Source organism: Brachyhypopomus gauderio, chromosome 6 (genome assembly GCF_052324685.1).
Source record: "Brachyhypopomus gauderio isolate BG-103 chromosome 6, BGAUD_0.2, whole genome shotgun sequence".
Taxonomy (NCBI): domain Eukaryota; kingdom Metazoa; phylum Chordata; class Actinopteri; order Gymnotiformes; family Hypopomidae; genus Brachyhypopomus; species Brachyhypopomus gauderio.
The window spans coordinates 6,797,097-6,812,497 of NC_135216.1; the positions used below are offsets into that span (position 1 = coordinate 6,797,097).

General features: G+C 44.5%; 3 protein-coding genes across 4 annotated transcripts in view; 2 read left to right on the forward strand and 1 right to left on the reverse strand.

The window, feature by feature from the left end:
• The first annotated feature begins 379 nt into the window (after nt 1-379).
• On the forward strand, nt 380-6,852 carry cthrc1a (collagen triple helix repeat containing 1a). The gene is made up of 4 exons (XM_077008357.1): nt 380-824; nt 2,946-3,164; nt 3,463-3,679; nt 6,197-6,852. The coding sequence occupies exons 1-4, from the start codon at nt 717-719 to the stop codon at nt 6,337-6,339; spliced, it is 687 nt and encodes a 228-aa protein (XP_076864472.1). The 5' UTR covers nt 380-716; the 3' UTR covers nt 6,340-6,852.
• An 887-nt stretch (nt 6,853-7,739) lies between these two features.
• On the reverse strand, nt 7,740-14,267 carry slc25a32a (solute carrier family 25 member 32a). Of its 2 annotated transcripts, XM_077008366.1 has the most exons (7): nt 13,497-14,240; nt 13,150-13,300; nt 12,295-12,380; nt 11,070-11,224; nt 10,526-10,639; nt 9,247-9,392; nt 7,740-8,924 (listed from the first exon to the last, which is right to left on the reverse strand). In XM_077008366.1, the coding sequence occupies exons 1-7, from the start codon at nt 13,876-13,878 to the stop codon at nt 8,798-8,800; spliced, it is 1,161 nt and encodes a 386-aa protein (XP_076864481.1). In that variant the 5' UTR covers nt 13,879-14,240; the 3' UTR covers nt 7,740-8,797. The 2 variants fall into 2 exon arrangements, with proteins under 2 accessions (XP_076864481.1, XP_076864482.1); XM_077008367.1 differs by lacking the exon at nt 10,526-10,639 and having other exon boundaries at nt 13,497-14,267.
• rims2b (regulating synaptic membrane exocytosis 2b) overlaps nt 9,721-15,401 on the forward strand; it is a 104,499-nt gene continuing 98,818 nt past the window's right edge. Inside the window, exon 1 of the mRNA XM_077008358.1 lies at nt 9,721-9,756. The gene's annotated coding sequence lies outside the window, so the exon portion shown is untranslated. The remainder of the gene's footprint in view (nt 9,757-15,401) is intronic.

Consider the following 15,401-nt stretch of genomic DNA (forward strand, 5'->3'; position numbering starts at 1 on the left):
TTTATCACATAAGTGTGTAGTCACATATAAGAAAGGCTAATTATCTGATATTTGTGTGTAGCGTTTAGATGCAAAAATATGGTTTTGGCAAGAGTTTTGGTTGAAGTGTGTGCTTTTTCCAAAAGTGTGAGATGTTTTGCCTGTTGTGTGTATAGTTTCAGAAATTGTGTCTTAGCAAATGCAAAAAACTGTAACCAGATAGCATAACTGTTTTTGAAAGTGAGGGATAACAACTCTAGAGGGACAAACCATACAGACCAACAGCCTATAAAATCACATCATTCCCATTCTTTGAAATAGATGATTGCAAAAAATGGGAAAACCCAGTAGATTGTAGAAGTCATTCAGATTCGAGTCAGGACTTACCCAGCACCAAAGAAACCACATGGCAGCTGTCTGAAAGAGGCAGCTTCAGTAGTTAGACCTCCGTGACAATTTGTTCTGAAACGCTGATGAAACTTGCCATCTCATAACTGCGTGGGATGTTTTTATTTACCAAACAGTTGGATTATATTGTTGTGAATGTGTGAAACCAGAGCTTCGCGGTTACAAAGTCCTAACTTTCCTGTTTTCATTTTGCTGTAGCTGCTTTCTGTCGGACGCTCATATGGACCAGTAGAAAAGTACCTCGGTACCGCACATCCTGTCCGCCCTGTGAACGCCGCGTGCGACCAGGCGCGCGCACAGTGGACCTCAGTGTCTCGAACTGGGCTAAAATGGGCGCTCTCTTTCTCATCTGCTTCTCTGTGATTCTACCTCTCTGTGTGAGCGAAAAAGCGAAAGACAGAACAGCTCGACAGAGAGACGCTAACTTCTTGGAGAAGGTGAGAAACCGTCTTGACTCTCTTTCCAGAATTTTTTGGACTCTAAACAAAAGAGTCGAATGTCATTGCAAGAAAAGCGGACCAGAAACTAAATAATCAACCAACGTCTGAAGTGTGTTCAGTTATATATTACCACCAGCTATGAAGATATAAAAATACTTTTAAGTAGCCTATAATAATAATAAAAAAAGTATTTTATTAGTATTCTTAAAAATTAAGTATCGTAACTTTTAATTTGTAATGTAACTTATTTAATTTGTTCTTCAAAATAATTCTACTTGTTTAATACAGTGGTCCGAACCTATAACGAATAGGTTGTAACCTACTCAAATGGAAGTTTTCTGAGAGATTTCTTTAAACGAATTATTTCATCTTAGTGATCTGTGTTTAGAGTAGGAAATTAATTTCCACATTCTGACTATTCTGTGTATTATGCTTGGCACGTAAAGCTTTTCGCGGACGATCTGCCTCGCGAATTGTGGTTAGTATTTCTCGAGACAGCTGTAGATTACATGCGAAATCTACATTCTTTCATCCTGTGGAGAGTTGGTCTTGGGTCCTGCGGAGAACCGGAGTTTTGTGTTCCACCCATTCCATCGCATGTAAAACCACATTGTCCTTAGTGCTCACCAACGCCCTCTAATGGCTCATGGCAGTATTACTAGAGGATGATGGCATCCAGGCATTTCCAAGGTTTACTGGGTACAAGTTCCATTTCATCTAACACCATTTCATCTTCGTGGTATCATGAAATGATAACATTACTCATATTGATTAACAAGGTATTGCTGCGCCAACGTTTATTACCACAGCTGTTATTATCCTCTGTACAGTGGTGAACTTAAAGTCCGTTCAGAAGAAAAGCTCCTCTTTCTCCAGGCATTCGGCACGTCGATGTAAACTGACCCCTCACCTGGACATGGCAGACTGCACAGTTCCTTTTGGACCAAACTGTCCACTACACTCTTGTATCATTCGTCACGTTGATGTTGTTTTGTCTGATCGCCCTTTCTGTAGCCGCAGTGAAAATCTGCTGTTTTTCTTAAGATGGTCAAATGAAACTCCTGAGCAAGACGCTTGGTTGGGGTTGGTAATGTGTTTTTGTGCGGTGCGCTGACCACCACCCATTTCTGCGCGATTACATCCATTCTGTGGGAGATCGCTGTGTGTGAGATCACTGTGTATGAGATGGCCCACAGGAATGTTTGAAGGGGGTTTCAATGGCGCTGATGAGATGATGGAAGATGAAAGTTGCAGCATGCAGAACTGAGCTAAGTGAAAAAGCGTCTTTCACCGCGGGATTTATTATGTGAAGTCTTGTTTCTGGTATTTTTAATAAGAGGTTTGGTTAAGGTTTGTGTGATGTCTTTCCACAAGTTTCTGGTTCCAACCGTTGTTCAGGAGCTGAGTAGCAGCGTATCCCTCAACGACTTCAGCAGACACATCATGGATCTGGTTGCCTTGTTCAACTGGTAAAGGAAATGACTGTGAATGACTTTCAGCCCTTGGGAATGACTTTCAGCCCTTGGGCACAGTGGCCAGATGGCTCTCTATTACAGTCTTTTCCATTTCTCTTGTACCAAAAGAAAATGTAAAATCAGCTATTTTGTCTGCACAGGTTCCTGCCCTTTCTGGTGTTCCCTCGGTGACTCTTAACATGTTGTTTTCATGCTCACATTTTTAATGACTTTGGAAACAGCAAAATAAAATGAAAAGTGCAAAAATTAAGAGAATTCCCAACAGACAGAACCCCACCCCCACCCCACCCACCATTAACATGATGGTTCTTGGAGAGCTTGCTGTCTGGTGGACTGTACTGTAAGGAAGGACGTGAGAGGCCACGGCTCTTTCGTGGCCACATTTTCCACCATCTCTGTACAAATGTGTTAATATCCAAGAGCAGTGTCATGGTACACTCCTGTCCACAGACCCACATCAGAGTGACTCACTGCTGCTGAGGCTGACAAGGAAAATTTTGCTCATTCAATCAATGAATCATTCCTGTGCTTAAGCATTACATGTTGGAAATCCGTGCTATTATTGTACAGTTTTTAAATAACCCTTTTTTCTCTTTTCTCTTCATTTTTATTTTCTTTATCTACATATTGTCCTTATCACCAGTACAACACATGTATACAGGGTCCCACTGGTATGCAGGGCAGGGATGGTAATCCAGGGATTAACGGCATTCCCGGCACTCCGGGGATTCCCGGCCGGGATGGAATGAAGGGGGAGAAAGGAGAGTGTGTGACTGAGAGGTTTGAGGAGCCCTGGAGACCCAATTACAAGCAGTGTGCCTGGAGCTCTCTGAACTACGGCATCGACCTGGGAAAGATCGCGGTAAGCTTACCACTCCTGTCCTCTGAACAAATGTCCATTTTTACAGGAAGCAGCGGTTCAGAAGCAGAGAGCCTCCCAGCGCTGCACTGTGAGGACATGACTGCAGTAACTTAATTAGATATCGCTTCCCCAAACACTTGCTGAGGTTCAGAGATGAAACACAGCAGCCCTTGCACACCCCCCCCCCCCCCCCCCCACCCCACCCCATCTCCCATCGTGAAAAAGCCAGGGCGGGAGTGCAGTGTGTGTGTCGTGAGCGTGAGCTCTGAATGAGGGCTGTGTGTGCCGTGTTTTGCAGGAGTGCACGTTCACCAAGCTTCGCACGGACAGCGCTCTGCGAGTGCTCTTCGTCGGGTCGCTCAGGCTGAAGTGCAAGACGGCCTGCTGTCAACGATGGTACTTCACCTTCAACGGGGCGGAGTGCACGGGTCCTCTACCTGTGGAGGCCATCATCTACCTGGACCAGGGCAGCCCTGAGCTCAACTCCACCATCAACATCCACAGGACGTCCACAGGTAAAACTCGTTGGTGGTTTCAGGGTCATCAACATGGGAAAAACAAACAAAAAACAATTCCCCCTCCCCCAATAAAAAAACACTGAGGTTACAACTGTAATTTTAATTCAGTGCTCTTTATGTACCATGTTACTACATCACAATCAGTTCACATGAGAATTTCACCAGATATGATTGCATTTTTTTGCCATCTGCAGGGATTGAGTGCAGTGAGTTCTAAGTGCAGGTCTACGTTTGTAAACAAGCAGTCTCTGAAAGTACAAATTCACCCACCACGTCTTTGCATTTACTTAATTCAGTTCATTGGTTTAGGTAAGAGTCTGCTATTAAGGGACACACTTGCATTTTTATCTATTCAGCTCATAATACAAAGGACAGTATATATTTTTTTACTTTTGTCGAGAGCGTGGAACTGAAGCTTAGAGTCAGTCAGAACCAACAGATCAAAGAGCCATCAGAGCTGCATTCACACCTCTGATTCATAAATGAACTGTCAGTTACATCGATCAAAGAGCAGCACACCCATAGAGAACAAAACCTGCAGGACCAGGTATGAAACTCCCCTGTGAAAGCTAACGCATTCGGACCTCACGCCGTCGTTCCTCATCGTGACCTTGTGACCTCCGGGTGACCTCTCCTGCAGCCCAAACTCCACACCAAGGGATCAGAGTCCTTTGCCCTTCAACAATTGCGCAACAGTCCTCCTCAATCCACTAAACATGAAGCGTAGGTGTGGTTTCCATTCACAAATGATGTTTTAGGAAATATGGAAAGGAAAAGACCTATTGGCCAACATAGGGCCAGTTATAGTTCTGCTGTGCGTGTTTTTGTTGATTCTTTTAGTCATGTTAAATTTGACATAAGAGGTTTAAAATGGATCTGACTGGTAGTTTGAAAAGAGAGCAGGGGTGAGGGGTGAGAGGTCAGGGGTGAGAGGTCAGGGGTGAGAGGTGAGGAAAGGCAGTCGCAGCTCTGGTTTCAACTTCACCATGAGCACCCACAGATTCCCACACAGATTCATGCACTGTGTTCCCCTCAGCCATATAAATCATGGGCTTTATCTGTGAGGTATGAAGTCTGCAATTTTGAGATTCAGAGATAGATGTGGCCATTGGAGTTCTATTTATGGCAGTGCGGTCCACTGTGTGTAGCCTGCAATTTGATATATGCATCAATCTGTTTGCAGCCTTACAGAGTCCAGAAAAACCTCATTGCAGAACAAGGTGCATTATACAGCTGATGTATTTGACACTGCTCAGCCTCAGACACATTTCAGAGTGTTTATTTTATCAGATCAATCTAAAGAGCAAATTGCTGAAATTGTCTAAAAACCCATCCTAAAATATCTCTTAGCAAAGTTGAAAATCTAAAAAAGTAATATCATAAGCACGATAACCTGACATACATCAAAATCTGCCGGTGTTAAGGGTGGAAAACCCGAGGTGAGGTGTGTTTTGCACATCTGTTGCAGAGTTGCAGACAGAGAGGTTTTGCGCAGGCTGTAATTACAGAGACACCAGAGATATTTCTGTGTTCTCCTTGCTTCTTCACTGCATCTCATCTCATCACACCCTGCACAATTAGCCCACTGCGGAGATCCTCACAGCACCACGCAAATGAGAGACTACGGCACGGCAAACACATGACCATGTGCACCAGAGCCCAACCATTTCAAAGCATTCCAATTAGTGCACAGGATAAAGGTGTAGTAGAAAGATGAGGGTGGTGATTTCAGCAGGATAAAGGTGTAGTAGAGAGATGAGGGTGGTGATTTCAGCAGGATAAAGGTGTAGTAGAGGGATGAGGGTGGTGATTTCAGCAGGATAAAGGTGTAGTAGAGAGATGAGGGTGGTGATTTCAGCAGGATAAAGGTGTAGTAGAAAGATGAGGGTGGTGATTTCAGCAGGATAAAGGTGTAGTAGAAAGATGAGGGTGGTGATTTCAGCAGGATAAAGGTGTAGTAGAAAGATGAGGGTGGTGATTTCAGCAGGATAAAGGTGTAGTAGAGGGATGAGGGTGGGGATTTCAGCATGCCTTTGGAAAGTCCAATCCACCGGCAGCTACAGGGGTTCTGTGAATTCAGCTCAGTTTATTAATTGAACAGGCACCTAGCACAATCCTGCAAGATGGTATTTTTGTATCAGGTTTGGTTTAGAGTTTCACCAGTGAGGGTCCCATCACTTAAATCAAATCAAATCAAATCAAAGTTTATTTGTATAGCGCTTTTCACAACACATGTTGTCACAAAGCGCTTTACAGGATTTAAAAGGTTAACAATACTATGGGTCCAGAACCCTAATGAGCAAGCCAAAGGCGACAGTGGCGAGGAAAAACTCCCTATGATGGTGGGGAATAGGAAGAAACCTCGGGAGAACCAAGACTCAAAAGGGAACCCATCCTCCATTGGGCGGCCCGTTAACACACAAATTACACAAAATACAGACAAATACACAAGCCACACACACTTAAGAAAGGTGTGTGAGTTTGGCTCTGATCCCCCTGTGCTTGTCCCTGCAGTGGAGGGTCTGTGTGAGGGTATCCCTGCCGGCCTGCTGGACGTGGGCATCTGGGTGGGCACCTGTGCAGACTACCCACGGGGCGACGCCTCCACCGGCTGGAACTCCGTATCCAGGGTGATCATCGAAGAGCTTCCCAAATGAGCATCGCCATCTGATTGGCCTCTGCACCACCGTTGCTATGGTTTCTGTGGCAACACCAGGCAGAGCGAGAAACACAGTTCTTCAGTCAGAACACTCCGATTCAAGTCCTCACATTTACGATGTGCAGAGTTCAATGCAAAAGGTCACCACTACTGTACAATGGCCTCCTTCTAGTGCCTGAGTGAAACTTCAGTTTGTTTTTCCAAGTTAAATACTGTCATCCCGATACCATTATGTATTTAAATACTGCCATGTTTATACATGTTTATATATACCAATGTTTTATATACCATGTTTTATATACCAATACCATTATGTCTTTCAATGAACTGTTGTTTTATATACCATGTTTTATATACCAATACCATTATGTCTTTCAATGAACTGTTGTTGGTAAGGTTGTGACTTTATTAACACTGCTGATTACCCAATGCTTCATTTTAAATAAGGGCAATTGCCTTGTGTGTTATATTTATATGTTCATCTTATTAAAATCAGCTACAATTTTTCCAACTGGTGTCTGATACTTTTCGCTGGTGAATGGGATCATACAGAAGTGTGTACTGGTGAATGGGATCATACAGAAGTGTGTACTGGTGAATGGGATCATACAGAAGTGTGTACTGGTGAATGGGATCATACAGAAGTGTGTACTGGTGAATGGGATCATACAGAAGTGTGTACTGGAGAATGGGATCATACAGAAGTGTGTACTGGTGAATGGGATCATACAGAAGTGTGTACTGGTGAATGGGCACTACCCTGTGTGACTAATGCCAGGTACGTCTGGATCAGTGTGGGACTCTATTGAAGTGGTTTTCCAGCTGTTGTGCGGTTCAGTGTCATACAGACACGCGGCAGAATACATGGCAACTCTTAAAGCCACACACACACGCACACACACACACACATAGGCAGACACACTTAAAACACATTAGCACAACTGACAGTTGCATCAGTCTCAGTGCTCAGAGTTTCATATTTAACACCAGTTGGTCACTTATGCATTTTACACAATTTATAAAATGCCCTATATATGCAATATATACACTCCTAAAACAGGGTGCTGTTAGAATCCTTTGATCATTAAAGCATTTACAAATTTTTACTAATAAATACAGCAAGAATAAAGAATAAACCAAGTTATTGAAGAAAATTGGTTGGAATTTTTTTGTATTTTATTACAAAAAAATTATTAGTGAAAAATGTATATTGCAATGATAATCTTGTGCTATTTTTGTGCTACTGCCTTTTTTAAGGGATGACCAGATCAGAGCAGAACGCTCAGACCAAATCTGCCAATCCCAAGTCCATTGTAAACAAACACTGCTTACCAGTTCTACAGCACAGCTATCAACTTTGCGCATTTTCTGTGAAGTCAGAAAAAATCACAGCAGAAATCATGTCTTACTCTTTTATTAATTCTGTAAAATTACATGTAGATTTTCCAGCTCTCCTGAGTCAAATTGCATTGTTCGAGACACGATTATGTTTCACTTTGACTATAACCAATATGATTTGCACACTGCTACACATAAACCATGACACTGAAATACACACTGGATTAGCAGGGTGTATTTAAAGACCATGTGTCTCTGGTAAGCAGCTCGTGAACATGTACAGTGCTCTGTGGGGCTTGGCTAACATTGTCTGCCACACACACGTAAAAATATGGACAGGTAGAGAGGTATTTCTCTTCCCAGCACAATTTGTATGTTAAACTTTTGACCTGCTTCAAAACATATTCTTCGTTTCCTCGTATGTAATCCTGAGATGTTGTAGTTCTTTCTCAGTATCTTTCTTCCCTGGTCTGGTATCTGGTCATCTGTCTTGCTGCCTTCGCACGGTTCTACTGAACATACCCAGTAAAGTCCGCTTCAGCTCCAGTTTCAGAGTGGAATTTCACTCAGGTCATGTCCTCCAAGGGGCCTCAGAAGGTTCAGCCCCTTGCACTTTGCCCCAGTTCTCACAGATACCACACTCATCTCCAAATGCTATAGTGCCCCCTCAGTCTAGTCTACACATTATGCAAAAAGTCAAACGGTGTGACATCAGTGGTCACAGGCTAGGACACTCATTTCATAAACTAAGATAACTGCAGAGGCTTCATAATACACACTATGGCTTTACATCAGTCTTTTATACATTCTGATCATTTCATGTTACACGTTATATTCTTTGTGCGATTTAAAATCCACAAGTCCGCAGGAAAACACTGAAACTCGTTCCTCCTCTCCGACTGCGTTGACGCTGTGGTCAGACCTCCCATGAAGTAACAGTCACCTAATCAGTTGCAAGCACCACCTTCCCCAGGAGGGGGCATGGACCTTACTGTAAGTAGTCTGCAGAGGCACTGGTGGTGCCCTCTCCCTGACTCCCCCTTGATGTGTGCACGTTCGTCATACGTGCTTTGGCTTGTGCGTTGGTTGGTCCTTAGCTGTGTCGATGTGCGCATAAATCAGTAGTATTGTCCCAGGAGCAGACGCGAGACGTTCTCATAGACCAGGAAGGTGATGCAGCAGGCTGGGATGACACGCACCAGGTTGGGCACCATGCCTTTATAAAAGCCCTCCACACCCTCATTCCTGCACACAGACCACACAGCAAGAGACACTCCGTAAACTGTACTTGGCTAAAAATCGGCTGAAATCATTATAACGAGGCTTTCGAATGTGCTGTTTTTTCATGGACATTAGCTTATTTGTAAAACACCATCAATATAAAAAACAAAAAAAAACATTTATACAAGGCTTCTGGCCTTAGGTTTGTTGTCCCCGTTTGATTAGTCTGTAAACGTTAAGCAGAGCATGAAGACCATGAATCTCCAGCTGGGTGTGTGTGATGTTCTCTGGATAAACAGAGCACGCTGTGGTGTGAAAGCCGTTTCAGTGTAGCCAGACTGAGTACCTCCACGTCCTCCTGATCACGTCTACTATTCCCCCGTAGCTGTTGTGCTGGTCCTGAAGGCGGGCTCGCACCACCTGGTACGGGTAGGTCGCTGCCACGGCAAATATTTTGGATATGGCTGCCATGGAGATGTATTCCAGTGGGGACTGAAGAGGAAATGGTGGGGGAGATGGAGAAAGACAGACATGAGATGGGTTCGAGAAACAGTTCAGTTTACATTCAGCAACTATTAAATACTTTGTGGCCTGCAAAACAATAACATGCAGTGTTGCTAGACAGTGGTAAATGCAGACGTAGGATTGAATGACACAGGGACAGTAGCCTACTGGAACCTTACGAAAGCAAGCGGCGTATTTTTGTATTTTTTCAAAGGGGTATTTTAAGAATGTGGGAACTGGCGGTCTACCAGAGGGAGGCGCTGTGGTTACTTTATGAAGCCTCGTTATTGCTCTTAAGACGATCAATCGAAGCTTGAGTTCGTCTGTTGACTTGTTCGTGATTTGGCCGCAGGTAAGACACTTGTTTAAGTGGTCGTACAAATGAATGAATGAATGAATTTACTTGGAATTTAGGCCAAAAGGCTTACAATTACATTTAACCCAAAAGCTACACGCTTAATACCAAATGTACGTTATAGTTGGGTCTTTGGTGTGCATATATGCCTTATTAAAGTCGTGTTCTCGTTTTGAAACACTAGATGATTGCAATTGACTTGGCAAGCTTGACAAATTGGGGCACATGTCTTAAAATGCCACAAACTTTCGTAGGTTTTCGGTCATCATACACTTTTAAACTGCACTATCAATGTACAAGTTACACACACACACACACATATATATATATATATATATTCGTTGTGAAGTTTTTGGTACAGCCAATTAACTAAAATGCCTCGCGCGTGGTGAAGCCGAAGGACTAGTGGTGCGTGACCAATGTGGTTTTTTTTTTTTTTTTTTTTCCGTTTCTTATAAACCAAATGGTATGTGTCCTTTTGTGTAACTTACGTTTTATACAGCAGCATATAACTTTTAAAAGGCTAATTTAAGGGCACTCTTAATTTTGAGACAAAATGCCCAAATCCCGCCCACAATAAACTGAAGAAAAGGGATGAACCCTCGCGCTGTCTATCCATCACGCGCACTGCACGGGTTCTGCAGTAATGGTTCTGTACTGGTTCTGCAGTAATGGTTATGCACGGGTTCTGCCCACGACAGCTTTTCAGAAGCTGGTCGCGGCACACGCAGATTTTCGGGGTTGAGGTCCGTGTTAATTTCCTCACCAGCAGCGCATCTGCAGGCATCTCCTTATACCTGTTCTGTTCCCTCTTCAGACCTTCGTATGTCATGAACTGCAGGGCGGCATGGGACGTGCCCACCAGCCCTGGCACGAAGCCCTGTGGTCACAACACACGGGTTGAGCTGCACACACGTGCGTGCACATACAAACGATGAAATGTGCCTCTCTCAAAATGGCCACGACTCTATGCAGTTATATAGCAGGTTATCTGTAAAAAGGCTCGCTAATTTTAGTAGGTTTAAGCTATCTCATCTGTACATGTCGTAGAGCTAGCAAGACCTTCAAACCCAGCAGAAGCTGTTAAGTCTTATGCAGCGTCAAATGCGAGAGCGCAATACAGTGAAGCCCTCTAGTGGTATGGCAGAGGAAATGCAGACTGACCGCGTAAAAGATTTAACCCCACCAGCACTACCTGATAGCAGTCTTGAGTCTTATTTAATTTATGAACCCGTTGTCTACAGGTACACACACAAGCGGAAGAGAGAGAAAGTGAGTAGAGGAGGTTAGTTTGAGGTCTGTAGATGTACCCTGTATAATCCTGGGATACCCTCGTGACGGTATATTTTCACGAGGGCGTCCAGCATTCCTTTGTACCGCTTCCCGTCCGGCTCTGCACTGTACTGCAACACCAGTCGGGTCTTGGTCACCCAGACCGGGTTGGTAAGGCAAAGCGTCAGAATGCCTAGAAACGCAGGGGAACAGGGAACAGGCAGTCCAACACAAGGGTACCTTTACACCAGCTGATACCGTTAGTGTGTAACCACAAACCCCAGTGACACCGTGCTAAACCTGCACAGGGGGCCCCCAAGTCTCACTGTTCCAGGCCTGTGGTGCATTAAAAAAAATCCTCCAATGAGGGTGAAGTCTGATGCCTCTTAGCACAGTGGGCGTCTGGCTGTCGGTCCATGGTTTCCAGTCCAGAAGTTTCCAGACGCTGTACACCCCCCCCCCCCCCCCCCCCCCATGGTTTCTGTGTAGCAGCACACCTGATCCACTGATGAATGGATTCTTAATGGTTTTTTTAGGTGGTTTGAGGGGGGCCCAGGATCTGGACTGGGAGTTGCTGAATGAAGTTGCAAACCCTTTTTCATTTCTGGGTAAACTTTACAGATGTAGCTCTACCACACGGACGTAGTTTTGGGGGGGGGACGGGGGGGACATGTCCCCCCCACTTTTTCAAAAGCCGGTTTTGGTCCCCCCCAGTTTTTACAGTTAAAACCAAATATTTAAGTAGCGACGAAGTCATGTCCCCCCCACTTTTTAACGGTTAAAAAAACAATATCCAAATAGCGACAAATCTAGCACTAGGATCATGCAGCTCCGAGCTCCCCCCCCCCCCCCCCCGCTCAACAATTTTTGTTCACAGCGCTCAACAATTTTCATTCAACCCCCCCCCCCCCCCCCCCCCCCCCCGCTCAACAGTTCGCCACCCCAGGTTGTGTCCCCCCCACTTATGAAATCAAAACTACGTCCATGCTCTACCAGCACTGCCAGTCATTGATTTAGAGTAACACGTGGTCTATGAAAGTCTTATTCTTATTTAATCTATACATATTACTATTTGGCTGGGGTGTGAAAGGTGTCATCAATTTTTTACATCGTGAGTCACCACACCCCCTTTTTTTTCTAATAGCAATGATTTGTTATAGAGGAACAATCTCTCTCACTCGTGTTCCTGGACTGTCCAGTTGAACGTGTAAGTGTACTGGTGAGTTGTAATTGTGTGAGTGGTGGGTCCGGCCAGCCACTAACCTGCCTCTGCAGCAGACACCAGGTGTTCGGCCGCACTCAGCTCGCTCTGTCTGCTCTCCTGGATGTAGGCTTTAATAGCATTATAACTGCAGGAGAGGACACACACACTTCACATAAAGCATATGTACAGTCTTTTTATGCCTCTCAACTCCATTTGTTTCACTTTGTTTTTGGGGGTAGAAAAGGCAAGCATGCTGGTACCCAGGCCTGTTAAAGTATCGTTCTCTTCACAGATTACTCCATGCACACTCTAAACCTTTCTGTGCAGCAAATGTGTATAGAAATATTATAATCCTATACTTCACGGGCTAAATGAATTACAAATATGCACAAACTTGTTAAAGGTTGTAGATGATTGGTTGGTATTGTAGGTTGGATTTATGGTATGAAATATAAAAGGATAAAAAAACCCTAAATTAGTATGAATCTTAAGATTCTTGATACTAGCCTGATGAGAATAAATTTGAGGTAAATTCATCTCAACACGTTTACCTTAATTCTGTATAGACAACAATATGAAACCATTTTGGACGTAATGTATTGAATGTCTCCTGTTCATTTCAAATGCTAGTTTTCTGCTCGGTTGTTTGTGTTTATTTACATTATTTTTTGGAACCCTTTGGTGCTTGACAGTCGTTTGAGGTCTCTAATGGACTGCGGATACAATTAATCTTGGCGATCGCGAGATATCCTTGGACACATTCAGAAGATTAAACCCCTGTTACACGGAATGTTACTCTTGTTGTTCAAGGCGAATGTCTGCGGAAACCGAATAGCTCTGAGCCCGCCCCCTTTTCTGGAAGTAAACACCCCCCCCCCCCCCCCCCCCCCCCCCGGAAGACTGGAGGTACTCACAAGAGAAAGTAGAGACCCCACGATGCCCCCGCGCCCCAGATGTTGGGGGTGACACCCTGGTACAGTCCTCTAACCCCCTCCACCTTCCAGATGCTTCTCAGACAGTGCAGCATACCGGTGTATTGTGGCCTGAAACTCAGACCATCGCTGACTAGAGAGAGGGAGGGAGAGACAGAGAGAGGGGGGGAGTTATGTACAGCGCTAGTTGGGACGGTGTTGTCCTCGGTGGACGTCCTTGTCCCCCCCCCCCCCCCCCCCCCCCGTAAACACAAGCGTAATCCGCACTATCACATAACCGCTGGCGGTGCCGACGGAGGCCTGGTTGGGTTCGGCAGCCCCTACCTTACCTGCAAAGCGGATTTTGACCAGATCCAGAGGGTGGAGCACCATGGTCGACACGACCCCCCCGCCCAGCCCCGCCGCCAAATGTTCACACTTGACGTGGTTGAAGAGACGCGCAAGGCTCGCCGTGATGGAGGAGGGAGGCCCGGGTTCCGGAGAAACGGACCGAGGACGTGAAACCGTGCTCATACTTGACCCGTTTATCCCCGCCAGAGCCAACGGAGGGAAACAAAGGACGATAAAGACGACATTTACTGCCGACCTGTTGTAAGCAACGACCGAGTAACTATTCTCTTCGTACAGACATCGCGGAAGCAGCGTGGTGGAGCTCCAGCGTGTGGTTACATGAGCTCCTCTGAAGCTCTGCTGATCTTGAAGAAGGAACATGTACAGTAAACACACCGAGTGACGTGAGGACGGGGAGGAGATGATCTTAAAGCTACACTAACGTCCACAGTGGAGGTGGTGGTGCTCCAGCTAATACAGGCTTGTCACCAGAGTGGCACAACATCCATGTTTCTGTAGGTTTGTTATATGAATAAGTAACAGAACTATTTGGTCGTCCGTTCATGCTTGGGGAAAAGTAACTAGACTACAGCATTTGAAGAATGAGCTAGCAGCCTTGTGAGCTCTATTTAAAGACACACTCATTTGATTTGTTAATTATTTTTGTAAAAGGTGAAAAGTTTAGTTCAACTGTCATGGTATTTTCTGCCATGGGGCAGTTGAACCGAACGTTCACCCGCTCTAAGATTTCACAGTTAATATCGTGAATTGTAGTGACATTTAAGGCGGTTGCCCCAGACGGTGCCCTAGTCGCCCATCACAGCCCCCCTCCACCTTAAAACGGGCAGGCAGGGTGGAGTGCACCAGCAGTGGGTGGGTGAGGGGTGACTGGACACCAGAGGGCATGTTGGCATTATGTTTCACAACATGTGTTGTGAAAAGCGCTATATAAATAAACTTTGATTGATTGTTTTTCGGGTGTAAGCCATGTGGTAAAAATGACCTTCACGTGTATTGTCCATAAGCAAAACCTTCTCTCATTTATATTTGAGAGGAAGATATATAAAAAATATGATTCTTGACTTGGCAATAACCAAACAATAGTACAAAACGCATCACCTTTGCAATAAAATAAATACACAAAATTCCTACAAGTTTTTTTCCTTGTAATCCATGTTATATCCTATGGGACTTGGGATGCTAAATCACCTTCAGTCATAATCACCCTGGTGCAGACGTTTTTTTTTTTCTTTTTCTTTTCATTGGCATTGCTTTAATAGCCCAACAATAGCGACCTCATAAAGGCAACCCACCAGTTATTTGATCTATTGATTTAGGGCATCTATTTCTGACGGTGCCCATTTATACCGGTGGTTAAGCCATTTACAGTGTAAACAATAATGGGTGGGTGATTTTTAGCCAGATGTAAAGATATTGGAATTTAATCAATTTATAATTTACAATTTCTCTTTTAAAATGCAATATGTATAACTTTTATACCGGTGGGTTCATAAAAAAATATTCGGATGTAACAAATTTTGAAGCAAATGCATTTTAAGAAAGCGAAAGCTAGTTGTCCGGAGAATATCTTGACTCATTTTTTTTTTTATACTTATGAATATAAATATTTTGTTTTGGAGAACTCTCAGATATTCTATAGATGCACTAATCAACAACTGGTCGGTTTAAGCGTCAGAAGATGCGACACACAGCACCACCCATGCACGTGTCGGTCCAGTTGCTGTGAAGCAGAGATGATCTTTATCAAACGGCTCCGTCCACGAGTGTGTAACGGTTACTTCCGCCATGCTCGCCACACGCCGACCCTGCGGAACCGGAGCCGGTCATCTTCGTCCTACGTAACAGCGTCGCCCCGCCCTCCCATTCTATCGGGCTTTTACGCC